Source organism: Austrofundulus limnaeus, unplaced genomic scaffold (assembly GCF_001266775.1).
Source record: "Austrofundulus limnaeus strain Quisiro unplaced genomic scaffold, Austrofundulus_limnaeus-1.0 Scaffold4, whole genome shotgun sequence".
In the NCBI taxonomy this organism is placed as follows: domain Eukaryota; kingdom Metazoa; phylum Chordata; class Actinopteri; order Cyprinodontiformes; family Rivulidae; genus Austrofundulus; species Austrofundulus limnaeus.
The window spans coordinates 4,789,654-4,804,793 of NW_013952406.1; the positions used below are offsets into that span (position 1 = coordinate 4,789,654).

At 37.5% G+C, this 15,140-nt stretch overlaps 1 protein-coding gene across 1 annotated transcript in view; it reads right to left on the bottom strand.

Annotated features, from left to right (window-relative positions):
- Positions 1-15,140, bottom strand: part of LOC106527077 (hemicentin-1) — a 28,724-nt gene continuing 13,584 nt past the window's right edge. The window contains exons 10-21 of the mRNA XM_014021843.1: positions 14,199-14,400; positions 13,867-13,888; positions 12,160-12,244; positions 7,794-8,072; positions 7,372-7,689; positions 7,034-7,291; positions 6,740-6,861; positions 3,320-3,488; positions 2,908-3,174; positions 911-1,243; positions 582-836; positions 1-485 (exon numbers count right to left, since the gene is read on the bottom strand). Of these exons, the coding sequence (XP_013877297.1) occupies positions 478-485; positions 582-836; positions 911-1,243; positions 2,908-3,174; positions 3,320-3,488; positions 6,740-6,861; positions 7,034-7,291; positions 7,372-7,689; positions 7,794-8,072; positions 12,160-12,244; positions 13,867-13,888; positions 14,199-14,400 (2,318 nt within the window). The 3' untranslated portion in view covers positions 1-477. The remainder of the gene's footprint in view (positions 486-581; positions 837-910; positions 1,244-2,907; positions 3,175-3,319; positions 3,489-6,739; positions 6,862-7,033; positions 7,292-7,371; positions 7,690-7,793; positions 8,073-12,159; positions 12,245-13,866; positions 13,889-14,198; positions 14,401-15,140) is intronic.

The following is a 15,140-nucleotide window of genomic DNA, read 5'->3' on the forward strand; positions in this document are numbered from 1 at the left end:
GCAGAAGTGTTTTGACAAATCATGTCAAGATGCTATTAACCCTTAAAAAAAAATTGATCAGCAATTAATGAAAAAACACATTTTCCCATTTAAATTTCATTTATAAAGTAAAGAAAATTAAGAAACAGCTCATATTTACAGTAACTTCTCACTACTAGTCATTGTAATAATGAGTAATTACACTTTTGTTATGTTACAAAGTTAGTGGAAAAATAAGTTTAGTAAAAAATATATAAATTAGAGGAAGATTATCACATGGAAAGTGTAAAAAGTACACTATGGCCTAAACAAACTTTCACATTAAATGACCAACGTAACATTTTCAGTTCTTTTTGTTCTCTGAGATCTAACTCTTGATGAAAGCGTGATCCATCAAAACCTCCACAGCATATCAAATGTCTTTCCTTCTTCGAGGCAGCAACAGTAACATTTGCACAGTGAAATTCTCCCAGCTGGTTCTTCTCAAGTTTGCGGGCCTCAAACCGCTAAGTGAAAACAAAGAAAGATGCAGATTAGGATACAGAGGGTGAAGACAGTGTACACGTGCAACAACTCAAACCAGTTTTTTTGTTTTGTTTTACCTTTGGTCTTTGCTTTGACAATGAACTGTTTGCTCTTTTTTTCCAGCATATTAGAGGCAGTGCAGGTGTAGGTTCCTGGGAGCAATGAGGAGGAAGTGACAACTGCTTCCTCCCTCATTTTCTCCTGTATAGGCTGGGAGGATTGCCAGCTGTATGCAGGTGTGGGGTTTCCTGCAGCCGTGCAGTTCAGKGTGATTTCTTCACCTGGTATTAATTCAAAAACTTCTGTTTCAGGACTGAAGAATGTTGGAGGACCTAGAGAGTCACATGTATTAATCATTGATGCTTAAAAGGATTATTCATAAAGTGAAAACRGCTCCATAACGTACAGTACACAGATGCCGTGAGAGGCTCTGAGGCTACAGTAGGCGGTGGCTGCGGTCCCTCGGGTCCAAGCTCCAGCTCTGCCACACACTTATACTCGGCATCATTCTCAGCTTTGGTCGGCGTGATGACAAGAGTCGAGGACACTTGGACGGGCGAGGAAGACGTGAGGTCAGAAAAGGAGTGTTTGTAAACCTCAGTCTGCCCTCTGTACCACCTCAGGGTGAGAAACTGAACCGGAGCGATATTCTGAACCTCACAGAGCAGCTGATACTCTTTCCCCTCCACCATGGGCCCAGTGTGGTTCACCAGCCGGATGGAAACGCTGTCCGGGGTTTCTATGAAGAGAACAAATTGTTCGGGTCAGTGAACAGGTCAATTTCAGTCAGGCTTTTAGAATCCAGATTCCCCAAAAACTGTGATGTTTAAAATGAAAATAAAAGCAAACAGTGATAATTTATACTTTTTTTTTTCAAACCCATATTTTATTCACAATGGAACGAACATATCAAATGTTTGGATTTCTTTTGGAAATGTTGAATTTTGTGGCAGCACCACATCTCAAAGAAGTTGGAAAATGAAAAGGAAACAGCTTGGCAACACATCAGTAAGACGACTGTAAATAAAAACAGCGTTTTAGAGATTCTGATTCTCTCAGAAGTAAATAAACAGAAGTTCACCAGTCTGCGAAAACCTAGKAAACATAGTGAAACAATGTTAGAAAAAAATGTTCCTCAAAGGAAAAACTCAGAAGACTTCTAAAATCATGTTATCTACAGTTCATATCATCATCATCATTCAAAAAAAAAAAAAACAGTCAATATTGGTCAATCAGGTTCTCAGCCAAAAGTGCGTTAACTGAACATCACTGCATGGCCACAGGGACGTTTCCACAAATTAGTTTCAATAAACACAATTTGCAATGCCATTTACAAATGCTGGGTAAAGCTCTATCAAGCAATGAAGCAGCCATATGTGAACACCAGTCAGACACATTGATGTTTTCTGTAGGCCAAAAATGGAATGAGGCAAAAAGGAAAATGGTTCTCTAACAGTAATTCCCAACCAGCATATTACAGGGGGGTATGTGGAAAAATGTCCCAGGTGTGTAAAAAAATAAATAAAAATAGGACTGGGATATGTAGGGCCCCATGATTTCCACAGTGCAGAAAGATGCAAACGGAATCAAGAAATTGACAAAAAATAGTATCCAGTATAAAACGTGTAATCTCACGGAATTTGCTCATTTGGGGTATTTGATGCATTTTGGACGCTGCTGCTTCCTGCACCTGCCACTACCTGGTTTATTGATTTAATTACTTATTCACTGTCAAGGCAACGTTTTTATCTTTGTTTAATTTGAGTTGAAAAAAACAAAACGCCTCATAAACGTTAAATAAATAATTTTCATGTAATATTCAGTTGTATATTATAGTTTTAGAGAATCATCATCATGTTTGACAGAAGGGGTACTAGTGTTATGACAAAATGGCTCAGGGGGTACACAAGTCTAAAAAGGTTGGGAATCACTAACATATTAAAGAGAAGAAAGACTCAGTTTAAAAGCCTGCCTCTCTGACGGTATGGGRGTGCATTAGKGCCYCTGGCAAAGCTTACGTGTGGAAAGGCACCATCAGTGCAGAAAAGTATACAAGTTTTAAAATGACAAATAATGACATCCAGGATAGAAGAAATAAGGCTCAGGACAGTTGAATTCTCTATCAAAGAATGGGACAAAATTCTCCTTCAAAAACTCCAAAAACTGTTCTCGGTTCTTAGACGTTTACAGGGGATGCTTCACGGTGGTAAACATGATCCTGTTCCAACTGTTTTCAGATGTGCTGCTGCCATCAAATTTGAAAATTACCTTATTTTTACCTTAAAAATGGTAGTTTCTCAGTTTAAACATCTAACATGGGTTTATAAGATTTGCAAATCATTGCATTCTGTTTAAATTTACATTCTGCACAATGTGGTTGTGAAAAGCACAGCTCTGACTCACTGTAAAGAACTAGGTTGAGTTTCTCCTCACACTGTCTGGGAGCTGTGAAAAACACCCCGTAGCAGATGGGCTCCTCAATCCAGTCGATGAGGCTGTCCACCCTCCACTGGACGGACCGGTCCTCGTGCGTCTGCGGAGCGCTGAGGGCCGACTCCCAGCCCAGAACGCGAACGGGGCGCGTAGCCTCACAGCTGACCGACACAGACTCCCCGAAGCCCACCACCACCCTGGAGGGCTTGAGGATCAGGGAGCAACCTTCACCCGACACTGAGGCACACAGCAGCAGTCATCAACACCACAGAACCACCACACAGACACACAGAACTTTCATCTTTCGAACTCTTCCTTTTAACGTTTCTGAATCATGCATCACCTACAGCTCAAATAAGTGGGATTAAAAATATCAGCTTACCTGAACAAAACATGCAAAACACCACAATCCCTGTCAGAAAGTTGTTTCCCATGGTATATATTTTTTCCTGCACTGAGCCGTCGAAAGAGAGAAAATTCCAACTTGAACAACCTTGGCAACTCTGCAGGGAGCTATGTTGGAACAAAACAGGGTTCCCTCCCAGCTGACTTCAGGGACAGGAGGAGGGGGCAAAGAGGGGAGTTTAACAAAGCCCGTCACTTTGCACTGCAGACATTTTTTAACAGAAAATTAAAAGCATGGACATTTGGTTTAAAAAAATTGTTTTCCCTCCAACTTCAACACGGATGAACATCTTTGATTACTGTGTTAAAACCACACGAATCTGCTCTCCTATTAAAAATGTCTGAACTGATTAGACGTTCCCCCCGTCCTCAGAGTTTCTTTTATTTTGTCAGTTTGTGACTGGTTGTGCAGGAAAGCGTGTTCTCAGCTCGTCTCGCACGCTCGACCCGTCCGGCCTCCGGCCTCCACGCTTTGTTAAATCCCAGCAGGCCCGAGCGGTGGACATGTGCAGCGCGCAGCTTGTAGGGCTCACCACTGTGACCAGAATGCTACGCAGCAGATCTGCTCGGACCACAACTGTCACTGCAAGAGGGCGAGATATTGGATGCCTTTTTGTCCCCTTCTTTTTTGGGGTGTGCGTATTTACAGGAGTGGACAACTGGGAATGCCAATGCTCACATTCTCACTTACACATTTAAATRTGCTTCAACAAGTTCATGGGAAAACAAGACATGGCTTTAGTGAAACTTTGATCTTTCACATCTATGACTCATCTGCCAGGTTTTTATGGCAACACAGGCAAAGCATAAACAGYTGGCCTACTTTACAGTGAAATCGTTGAAGGAAATCAAAAGGGATAAAAGTCGAMGGAGATATATTTTAGTAAAAAAAGGGGTTCTAATTTGGCAACTTGAGGCAGGGTAGCATACACGTTTCTTTACATTCTCTTTGTTAGCATCTAATTGGTATGGATGTGCCAGACGTGTAAAATGTAGGTCAGTGTGAAAGAGGCKGAGGAAGTGGTCCAACAGATTAACAAAAGAAACACAGACACGGGTTTGACTTTGCCTCCATCAGTATTCTGCCAGAGACGGAGGCTACACAAAAATACATCCATCTTTTAAAGGTATAGCCCCAAATAATTATTTAGCTGTCACAACACATTTCATTTGGAAGCATTGGTCCATCGAGGATCTGTGCTTTTAAGTTACAAAACATCTCAAAACAACAACTACCGTATTTATTTGTGTATAATACGATCTCATGTATAATACGACCCCCCTATTTTTAGCCTAAAAAGCATAATTTTTTTAATTCTCATACTACCTCTAATTTCATATGGACTCCAGGATTTTTTAGCCTTTGCAGTCTTTATATTTATCATTAAAATTATCATTTGACTATTGTATCAGTTTTTAATTTTATTTTAACAACATATGTACTAAAAGGTACACAACAACAAATGTATAATAACTACAACAAAAGCTATCAATGCTCATTTGTTAACTGGTGTGATATAACAAACAGGTAGAGCTATGTGGCTCTAGCAAGTGTGGATGAAGCTGAATCAAAGCCTTCAAAATCAGGCTCACCATCATCAGTATCATTAAAAGTTTATGGTATTCCTCCTCTGTAATAAAGGCATCAGAATCCCACTCAACAACAATCTCATCCTGTCTCGTGAGCGCCCCCTCTGGTGGGGAAACTTTTTTCAGGTAGACCAACTTTTACAGAACACCGGTAGACGGCAGCCATTACAGACGACCATGTGTTTGTTGTTCCAGGAGCGGCCCGGACGCACATTAATATCATTAGTTCGTTATGCAGAACTGCTTTTTTTTTTCTTTCTTTTTTTTTTCACATCATGTCGCCTGTTTGGATCTGTTACTATCTCGCTGGGAGAACCACAATGAAGTGWTGGAGGTAAGATCGCTTCAACCGTTTTTCACGACGTGGTTTTATTTCCGGACTCAGGGATTTTGTGAATGAGGCCGATATTTCAGTTAAAATACATCAGCAAAAATATTTATCCGAGTATAGTACTACCCCCCAACTTAGTGCATGATTTTATGGATTAAATTTTACGTATTATACTTGAATAAATACGGTAATTGTTTTATCGTAARAAATAAGGCACAGAAATAACCTGCTCCATCAGTGCGTCAAGAAATAAAACAGTCAAAGACATCACAGCACACATTAAACAATTCGACACTGTTACACGATTAAAAAACACACAAACAAACAGATTAAAAAATCAACACATTGTGCATTTGTAGTCTGAGTAATGTCATAATTACTGTGGATGTACCGAAGTGGTTCATAATTATAGAGCGGTAAAAAAAACAACAGTTGGATAAAAATTAATGTTTTTTTAAGCGGAAGTTTCCCTTTTAAAAAGAAAATCACTTTCATTGGGAATAGGAAAGGACCAAAACTAGCTGCTAAAAATGCTACAAGAAGCCAGAAGTCGCCCTGARGTTTCAAGAGCAGATGTGATACAAAGCTCTGGTATCATTCTTAGACGTCAAGTTTTTCCTGGGAAAAATGAAACGAACAAAACAACAGAGCCGAGGTGTGGCTGAGTCTGCTGCTGGTTTTTTAAAACGTCCGTAACASAAGATAACATTGGTAGTGTGCACAGAAGCATCAACATGATCCCAAACTTTGGCAAGCAGAAAGTAAAGCTTTTACAAAAATAAGTTTCACCTTATTACCCCATTAATACTCCTTTAAATGTTGTTTTAAATTTCTGATCTTCACAAGCTTCAATTTGCTATTTGATCAATAGAAAACAGTGAGTTTAACAACACAGAAACATAAAAAAAGACGTTTAAATGCTCAGATAAGCTAACGAGTCAAGTCATCTTTGTGATTAACACTGATTTGRACGACTAGTTCAGTTCACTGGACTAACCAGCCGAGAGTCAACCTTTACACACAAACAACTGTGCAAAATAAAAAATAACAATAAAGCAAGTCAGCACCACATTACCACAGCAGATCTATCAAAAATAGAAATGACTGTTCCAGTGAGTCAGCTGGAAAATGATTCAGAAAGAAAAAGTAGCTGAGAAGAGACGCTTTCAAAACATAAAAAAAGATCCAGAAAACAGAAAGAACATCTTAAACGAGGTGACTCATGCTTCTACCCCACTCCCTCACAGTAAATGTCCCAGTTGTTAATAATAAAACATTGATGAACAGAGTATAAAGCCAGCAGATGAGATTATGYGTTAACTTTTGTACCAGCGAATCAGAAGACAGGAAAGCACAAGCTGTACCTCTTACACCTCATCGAGGCATTCGCAGTACCTGGTGCTTTAAAAACACTAAAATAATTATAGTTTCTGTAGCAAAGGCATGCAACACTAAATTACATAAACCTCATATAACTCCTGATGGTTGGGGCAAAGCAAACGTTCCTTTCGATGTAACAAAAACAAGTCCAGCGATGAAGAGAACGGCTCCCAGGCCGATAAATCCTCCCAGTATGGCTGCGAAGGTGGTTCGGTCTCCTGTGGAAGAAGAGACGTTTGGTTAGATCGATGCTTCCGGTTCACTGTTACAGCTCATCTTTAAAAAAGAAGGGCCTCTCTGTGATGAACAAACATCCCAAAATTAGGGTTACGACAAATAAAAATCACTGACAAACAGTAATGGGAAACAGGATGAGGAGCAACACGTTACTTTCAGCTTGGAGGACGGTGAAATGTTTGGTTGTTTGGCCGAGCTCGTTGGAGGCTGTGCAGCTGTAGATCCCTGACTCCTCAGGAGTCAAAATGGACTCGATCCCGTCTTGTTTCTGCGTCGCCTCTTGTGTGGTAGGTGCAAAGCGCCAGCTGTACGATGGACTTGGGTTTCCGGCAGCCTTGCAGTTTAAAGTSAGGTTTGTATCAGGGGTCATTTCCAGGGTCTCGTTGGAAGGCTCCGCGAAAGTCGGTGGGTCTGAGGATGAACGTGAAGTCTGAAAATTAGCTTCCATTATTGAGCTTTTACAGTTACACCGAGGAAAAACAAAAACTTACATTTTACTGTTAATTTCCGCAGCTTTGACCGAGCTACAGGAGGACCTTGTCCTGCTGGCCACAGGTTCAGTTTCACCTCACACCAGAAATCCCTTCCATCATCCTCTCTGTTGGCTTCCACTTGGATCGTTGATGTTGCATTGACATTATTTATAAGAAAATTTGTTGGTTCTTTGTATATCTTGTTTCCTTTGTACCAAACCACAGACAGTTTGTCAGATGGTCTAACATCCACAGCATCACACTGTAAGGAATACTGCCGGCCCTCCACCATGGGACCCCACTGGCTTTCATTGAAACTCACACTGGCTGGCATTTCTTTAGCAAAAAGTAACAGAAATAAAGAAGCAAGTTAGAACAATAAAGTAATTAATGAAATTAAAAATATGGTTTATTTAAAGCTGCCATATAAAGTTACTTACGGTAAACTGTGATCGGGAGGATTTCAAATTTCTGTTGCTGTTCATCACTGAAGGTGATATAACACAGTGGTTCTGGATACCAGTCTTTCACTTTGGGAATATTTAAAGGTAAAGAAGTAACTTTGTTTTTCAGGCCTCCTCCACCGTATGTAGTCTCCCAACCCATTCCCTCCACATTGATGCAGGAGGAGGCGCTGCAGTTGGCAAGAATAGGATCTCCAAATCTCACCACAAGCTTCGGAGGATCAAACTTAATTTCACAAGAACGCGCAGGATTTCCTAGGACACAGGAGACATGACGCTTATAGTGAAAGTAGCCACAAAAAGCAACTAACTAGAGAAATTGCATTTCCTGCGAAAATACTAGAGTGAATGCTTATTACTGAAAACTATAGCTGAAAGCTGAAAGCTATAGATTAATGCGAGCTCAGTGGAAACGTGAAAGAAGCATAAAAAACTACATTTTGCAGAAAGAAGTTGAAAGAAGCACAAAAAAGTAGAAATTAGCAGAAAAATAGCGGAAAGGAGCAGAATTATATCTGAAATAGCAGGGGGGAGCTAAAATTAGCACAAATAAGTTAGAAACAACAACCAGAACAAAAGCTTTAAAATCCAATAAAGATTTATAAACATTTTGAAGAGTTTTAAAGATGTTGAAAACAGCTCCATTCATTTACAATGAGAAAAAGTGTCCATCCATCATTAGGGGTGTAAGAAAATATTGATACAATGAAATATCGCGATATTTCATTTCCCGATACTGTATCGATATTCTAAAGCCCTGTATAGATTTTTTTATTAAGGTTTAAAATGTCAACTTTCCTGCCAGCCGTTCATTTTTATGTTGTAGTTCAGCCTCTGACCACTAGTTGGCAGCAGTGAGCCAGCCATTTGGCTCCTCTACCTCTTGAGGTAGAGGCTATTGTTAAGTGTTGGGTGACCATATTGTAAATTAATATTAAAAACTAAAAGCTGCAAAAAATATATCTTCAAACTATTTATTGTCAAATTTAGTCTAATAATTGAAAACATGGATGAAATAAGAAATATGAAACAAATAAAATAAAATACATACAAAGCAGAACACAACTAAATGTATCAAAAGTATGTCTCTGTAATATTAGAATTTTGGTTTTTCATTTTTTTTCACTGTAAAAGGTTTTATTTAATAGAACTTTTGGACAAAAAAATCGCAATATATCACAATATATCACCTTGCTTATAGTATCGCAATATATTGGGATATATCGTATCGTGACCCCTCTGTCATGATATGTATCGTTTCGCCAAATTATTGCCAATACACAGCCCTAACTATCATGGATTTCTTTTGGCTACTATTTGTGATAGAGGTTGATCTTAGCTACTAGCATACCAGTTTTTAGCTCAATATATCAAAAAATGGCTGAATTGAAGCACCTTTTAGCACAATTTAACTTTGGTGGCAATCTTAAAAAATTATTTCTGCATGAAATAGATAAATTTAGTAAAATAGAGGCTGAAACGTGCAAAACAGGGCTAAAACTAGATAAGATGTGCAGTAAAACAGCTGAACTGTAGCTGAACATGCTAATATTAGCATAAAAAAGTAGGAGCACGTTTGCTGAAGGATGCAGAAAAACACTTAAAAAGCCACCAGAATGTGCATTATCTTGAAAAAGCTATATTTAGCAACAAACAGCTCAACAGTAGCTAAAATGCATAAAGCAGCTGAAATTAGCAGGATGCAACTGAAAGAAGTGTAAAAAGCTCAAATTAGCAGTAAGAAGCTCAAACAAGCAGATGTTAGCAGAAGAATAGCAGAAAGGAGCTAAATTACAGCTGAAATATCAGAAAAAAAAAACTAAAGTTATCAAAAAAGAAGCTAAACTTAGTTAGCACATGGAAATTAAAAAGAGCAGAACCAGAACAAAAGGTATAAGGTGCTGTAAAGATTTAGAAACATTTTGAAGGATGTTGAAAACAGCTCCTTTCATTTCCAATGGGGAAAATGTGGACGAAAAGTGAAATAACAAAAATAAAATAAAAAACTGAAATACCAAAAGTCATAGTCGGAATGCCCTGAAGGAGCTGAGTGTTTTGAGATATGAATCGTTAAAATAGCACAAAAATTGCAGAACGACATACTGTACGTGCCAAAACCATACAGAAGAAAAAACTGACCTCAGTAGTGTGAATGCTTGTGAAGCGTTCACACTATTAGCTGTTATGTTCCCTGCTTTCTTCTTCTCTCGTGATTTTGCTCATTTTAACTTTCGGTATAGTTCCTCATTCATTAACTGCTAGTTACAGTTTTGCAAATTTGATCTTTTGGATATGCTTTAGTTAATTTAGTCTTCGGGTTTTGTACATTTTAACTTTTTTAATTAATTCTAAGACTTTAGCAAAGTTTTTAAATGTTTTTAGATGCTATTTATGGCTTTGCTGATTTCAGCTTTTATCATTTAGCAAATTTTGTCTCTTAGCATATGTTTTGATGACTTCAGCCTTTTGATTTGACCATTCTGCTTGTTTTATCTTTGGCAATTTTTTTACCAGTCATTCAGCACTCAGCATTCACACTGCATTTACTGTAGACATAAAATGCAGTTTCTCTGGTGACAACAAAAATTCTAAAGGTTAAATTGCAAATTTGGGTATTTCTCATTTATAATTATATCATTTACTCTGCAAATCTCTGTGCATGGTGTGAGGCGGCTGCAAAACAATAGTGAGTAGTCATCTCTGTCCTCTTTGACAGAACAACAAAAAGAGTCTTACTGGATCTACCCGCCTGGCACGGATTTAAAAAAATAAAAAAACGTCATTTTTATTTTTATTTGTGCAAAATAAGAAATATTTACAAACATGTTCAGAAAAGCCAGCACCTTTTTAGGCCTCAGTGTTCTGTTAGGAAAATCCACCTGCTAATTAGGGGTGTAAGAAAATATTGATACACTGAAATATCGCGATATTTCATTTCCTGATACTGTATCGATATTCTAAAGCCCTGTATCGATTTTTTTATTAAGGTTTAAAATGTCAACTTTCCTGCCAGCCGTTCATTATTATGTTGTAGTTCAGCCTCTGACCACTAGTTGGCAGMAGTGAGTCAGCCACTTGGCTCCTCTACCTCTTGAGGTAGAGGCCATTGTTAAGTGTTGGGTGACCATATTGTAAATTAATATTAAAAACTAAAAGCTGCAAAAATATAATTTCAAACTATTTATTGTCAAATTTAGTCTAATAATTGAAAATATGGATGAAAATAGAAATACGAAACAAATAAAATAAAATGCATACAAAGCAGAACAACAGCTAAATGAATCAAAAGTATGTCTATGTAATATTAGAATTTTGGTTTTTCATTTTTCTTCCCCAGTAAGAGGTTTTTATTTAATAGAATTTTTGGACAAAAAAATCACAATATATCGCCTTGCTTACAGTATCGCAATATATCAGGATATATCGTATCGTGACCCCTCTGTCATGATATAAATCGTATCGCCAAATTCTTGCCAATACACAGCCCTACTGCTAATAAAGCTCTAACACTGATTAATAACACATTATATCACATAAATAAAGTCTTAACTTTGGATCAAAAACACCAGATCACATTATGTATGTTTTGCAGCTGTATTATTCAGATGTAAAAAAGTGTTGAACTGGCCTGGGTGCAACCCAGATCTGTTCCCATTAAAATAGCTGAAACACTACACCAAGGGGAAAAAAAAAAAAAAAAAAAAAACATTTCACTTTCAGAACAGCTGCAGCTGAACTCGGTTTCAACAACGTTGAAATAACCATGAACATGTTTATTTAACTGCTGCCGTCCTAACTTCCATAGAGGGAAAAATAAATATAATAAATTTAAAATTAAAGGTCTGGTCAGGACTGAGATCTTATGTTAATAAATAAGTTACTCAAATCTTGGGGGGAACAAAACATTATGCAGGTTAATCAGTTGTAATGACACATCTAATAATTTAAAGATTTTAAAAGAAAGTTTCATTAAACTAGTCCAGTTGGTTATGAAATATTTTGCTAACAAACACAGGCAGAACTTGTCTTTTGCTGTAGGCCTATTGTGTAATAAATACACATGGTGTTGGCGGTCATGCTCATTTTGCTCACTATAATCTTAACTACAGCATTTGACTGCAAGAGGGCTTTAAGCAAGTTTAACATAAACTCAGGCAAAAGTTGTAAACATACTTTTCATATGTCTAATAAATGATTAACCAAAAAAAAGTCTTCAACCAAACAAATGTGGGCGTCGGCTCCTAAAAAACTGACGCGGTGGGGGAAAAAATAGTGCCACAACAGATTTCTGATTTATAATTCACGACGACTTAACAATGAGCGGGACAGTCATTTAGCCTACCTGATAGCGAAATTAACATGAACAGGTCTATCAAAAGCCGCATCATGATTTGTAGCAAAGTAGGTGAAAAGAGGAAAAACACAAATCAGCTGAAAAGTCGTCCTCAGTTCCGAGGAGCGGCGGAACAAATCCTTTAACCTTTCTCGTGGCGCGGTCGAAACCAAAAGCAAAAAAAGAAAAAACGGTGCGTTTGCGTACATCAAGTAAAACTCGCTTCAGCAACAGTAGCCTTAAGACTGATTTAAAAAGTCTGCAAACAGACAAGACGCATGTAGGAAATCCCCTAATCTTTCCCAAAGAGAGTAACCGCCCTTCACTTGGACTTTTTCAAAAAAAAATATTGGAAGGTAATTAACTTCTTATGTAACTTACAGCGGTCTCTCTTAAACATTCTTGTTTTCACCGGTTTGTCCTTGAACGTCTCTAAAATAAAGCTATTTTAAGATTTCATTTTATTGTGACCCTTCTTAGTTCCTTAAAAAAAGAAACGATGAGTAACGTTGGGCTAAATATAAAGAAAATTGATGTTTGCGTAATCCATACTTCCTTAAAACCTTTGCTCAATGTGTAGCAAGTAGACTAAATCAGTGTTTCCCAAAGTTGGGGTCGGGACCCAAAATGGGGTCCCGAAACATCAAGGTGGGGTCCTGAAAAGATTTTTGGAATTAATTACATTTTTGCCTTAGTTGTTACAAAGGAGTGAGGTTAGTGTATTTAAAATAGATAAATGTAGTATAAAAATATTGTTACTTTTAATATTAACTGTTGTTTAGTTGACCTGATACAAAAGTTTATCATCCAAAAAAAGTTGGGGGCACAGGTCTCTGCTACTGTTATTTTGTGGGTCAAAAGCTGAAAAGTTTTGGAACCACTAAATTTTGGTTCCCAATTTGGACATGGGACCCAATAATGGGTCATGAAGCACCTTAGATAATCTCCAGAAATTAATTTAAAGGGCAATAAAATAATTACTGATGTAATATTTCCCCCCTAACTATTACAAAAACACAAAATAAGTATAAACAAGTATTTATATTTGTGTAAAAGCTGTTTAGATTGTCAAAAAGCCTGTGTTTTTAGGGTTATTAACAAAGTTTGTGTACTCAGACCAGTAATATTTGGGGTCACAAGTGTTTGCCATGAATATTTTGTGGGTCAGAAGGTAAAAAGTTTGGGAACCACCGGACTAAATTCACTGAATATTTCTCCGACAAAGTGCCCTGCAAAAGCAACAATTTTAATAGTTAAAATACCGTTTTGCACACATTTAAATCACTATTCACAATTTGCAGTGTCTACTTCTCACATCACAGTTGAGATTAGAGCATTTTAAGTGTACATACCTCTGTGCAGTTCATTCTGAAAGCCAACTTCACACTGATTTTTAATAAATAAATACAAAATTTTTTGCCTTTACATAAATATTTTTACCTCAAAAATACACTATAAAGAGAGCAGTCACTTCAGAAGCACAAACATGTGGAATAAGACAATGTGGCACTAAAAAAAGGTCAATAACAAAAAGATGTCATGCAAATAGTATCCAAATTTTTTTCCCCAAAAAGCTGTAGCCCTATTTACCAGTTTAGCTACAACAGGATCACATCAGTTTCACGCTCCCAACATGGCAAATGCATGTTGAAATTATGAGCCGTTTTTTTAAAAAAATGTTTTTATGTAGAAATATGGCTTTGTTGTAAAAATCACAGGGGCATGTCCAACATTATCACTGCAAAGTCAAATACACAAGAATCATATTAGAGTCCCTTTGTATAAAAATTAAATATAAAAGTTGTGCCAAGTTTGAAGTCCTTCATCTTTTTCGTCCCTTTCTGTCCACTGAAAGGAGGTGAAATCCAGTAGTAGGTGCAAAACTACATTTTCGAGTCAAAGCAGAGTTTTGGGGACAGTTTGGTGCAGTAGAAGACATTTCCAGCTTGTTTCAAATGTATTCAGGTTTTACAACACTGTTAGATTTTGGGTGTGAGAGTTTGAGCTCCTTCCCAGCATGAGTCCTGTATCGTCAACACCTGTGGTGCTAAGACAGTTTGGTCACAGGTAACTGGATGTCCCAACCATTGTGAGCCACGTTGCTATTCTGGCTGCTGAATTTGGGGTTTTTAAGGCTGTAGCGGCGCATCTTCGTGTTCTTGTAGTAGATTGAGTAGATGAAGAGGAAGACAACAGAGATGATCACAACTGTGACAGCCACAAAGCCAGCAATGAGGGGGAGGTAGTCCTCTGTAATGAAACCAAGCCAATAACAAACAATATTAAAAGAAATGTAAATGAATTCGATTAATAATAATTTTAAAAAACATATTCTGTGATTTGAACAAAGAAGCTTAAAATGAAGTTGTGACAGAGAATAACTGGACTATCATGTTTACAGTATTCAATCTTTCTAATTTAGCTTTTCCGGCATCTTGACTAATGAAAATGTATTTTGCTGATGAAATGACTTTCCTCGACCCGTCTCTGGTGAACTCCTGTAACTGTTGAACACTAACCAAAAGTTTCAAAAAGGCACAAAGAACTGTAACCAACAACACAGCCACAATAACTCACTGAAATCCCAGCGTAAAAACAAACAAGTCCAGATCTACAGTAAATCCACGCCGATGATAAATATTAATTCAAAAAAATGTTTCAAATCTACCCATTTTTATTTCAGATATGTCCTCCAATAAATTAAATCCTAAAATTGGGGGGAGGCTGCCAAGGTCGACACTAGGGTGTGTATTGGCAAGAATTTGGAGATACGATACATATCATGACAGAGGGGTCGCGATACGATATTTCCCGATATATTGCGATACTATAAGCAAGGTGATATATTGCGATTTTTTTGTCCAAAAATTCTATTAAATAAAAACCTCTTACAGGGGAAAAAAAAAAAAACCAAAATTCATTGTCTCAGAAAATTCTAATATTACATATGTAAAGAACCCTGCTTTATGAGATTAATACCAGCTTAATCT